A 1,778-nucleotide genomic window follows, 5' to 3' on the forward strand; every position below is an offset into this window, starting at 1 on the left:
AATCTTTGGACAACTCTGAAGGAATTGAATGCAAGATGACCACTGCCCAGGTAAAAAAAAAATTGCTTGTGGATTGTAATCTAAACTAATGAACTCATGGTTCTGTATTCTTTGTAAATGCTTTGAAATTCTATCAAATTTTATACAGATTCATTATGGCCTAAAGGATTAACATGGACATATCTAAAGCCAGCATAACACTGTAACCTTCACTGATGCTTATTTGGTTGTACTGTATCCTCTCAGTGCAACACCACAACTTCTAAATCTCCTAACTTAGCTTCTCACTTTTTATCTATAAGCACCTGAATTGCCTAAACTGTACAAGAATGAAGGCCATCACTTTATTAACTTTCTACTGAAGGATGAATCAATTACTCATGCACAGCAGATCTCAGGCAAAAGGGGAAGTGTGCAGGTACAGGGCTGTGTGTGTTGCAGGCAGCTGGTGAAACTCTCAAGGTTTGAGTTGGAGGCTGAAGCACTGTGGGAGGATAGCTGTTACGCTGCTGACAGTAATAAACTGCCAGGTCTTCAGCCTGCACACTGCTGATGCCGAGAGTGAAATTTGCCCCAGATCCACTGCCTGTGAAGCGATCAGGGACCCCAGTGTATCGAGTGGATGCATCATAGATTAGCAGTTTAGGAGGCTGCCCTGATTTCTGTTGGTACCAAGCTACATAGTTATCCACATTCTGACTGGACTTGCAGCTTAGGGTGATCCTGTCTCCTACAGATGTGGACATGAATTCAGGAGTTTGGGTCATCACAATGTTCCCCTCAGCACCTGCAACCAGAAGTAGACAATGAGTATACACGTATAAACACAAAGAGTTCCTGATACAAATGTTGGGATCAAAAATGCCTTTTCTAAAGGCATTGCCTGCACATTATTGTATTCCTATAATTAATAGCTGTTTCACTACAAACGAATTATTTGATGATATTCCAATAGCCTTTAATGTCTCACCAGTCATCCAGAGGAGAAGGAATATGAAGACCTGGGTCTGTGACTTCATCTTGGTGCCCCTGCTATCTAATGCTTTTCACTTCTCACTGTAAAGGCCTGGTTTATAAAATATGGGCAGCTGGGCTGGCTTGTAGGGACCTATGCAAAGTAGTCATCAGATATGAATGTAAATAACCTGGTTTCTGTGGTGTGAGAGTATCCAGATTAAATATACAGTCAAGATAGAAGCTCAGGGGCCAACTGAGAGCTCTCAAACAGCAAATATCAAAATGCCCTCATGACAGCCTTCTATTAAATATCAAAAATCTTTAAACCAAGTGAGTTTTACATAAATAATACTAGAAAACTATTGATTACAGTCCTAAGGAAAGACTAAATATTCTGATCAACAACAGTAGAAGAAACGGGAATGGAAAGAGTGAAGGGGAATTAGGAGAATAAGGTGAAAAAAAGGAAAGAAAGGAGAGGAGAGAGACAAAGAGAGGGAACTCTGAATTGGGGAGGTATGGTAAATGTGGAGAGAAGAGAGTAATGGAGACAGTAAAAGAGAATAAACAAAGAAGCCAAAACCATTCAATGGAAAAAAAGACAGCATCTTCAACAAATGGTGCTGGTCCAAGTGGATGTCTACATGCAGAAAAATGAAAATAAATGCATATTTATCACCCTGCACAAAACTAAAGTCCAAGTGGATCAAAGACTTCAACATAAAAACAGGTATTCTAAATCTGTTAAAAAAAAAGTGGGGAAGAGCCTAGAACTCATTGGCACAGGAGACAACTTCCTGAAAAGAACTCCAACAGCACAG

The 1,778-nt window shown here is 40.0% G+C and overlaps 1 gene segment (V, D, J or C); it reads right to left on the reverse strand.

The window, feature by feature from the left end:
- Positions 1-374: 374 nt before the first annotated feature.
- LOC110541821 (immunoglobulin kappa variable 4-1-like) lies at positions 375-1,022 on the reverse strand. The segment is given in 2 exon segments: positions 375-787; positions 971-1,022. Coding segments are annotated over 2 exon segments (462 nt in total).
- Between the last annotated feature and the right edge of the window lie 756 nt (positions 1,023-1,778).

This window comes from Meriones unguiculatus, chromosome 5, assembly GCF_030254825.1.
Source record: "Meriones unguiculatus strain TT.TT164.6M chromosome 5, Bangor_MerUng_6.1, whole genome shotgun sequence".
In the NCBI taxonomy this organism is placed as follows: domain Eukaryota; kingdom Metazoa; phylum Chordata; class Mammalia; order Rodentia; family Muridae; genus Meriones; species Meriones unguiculatus.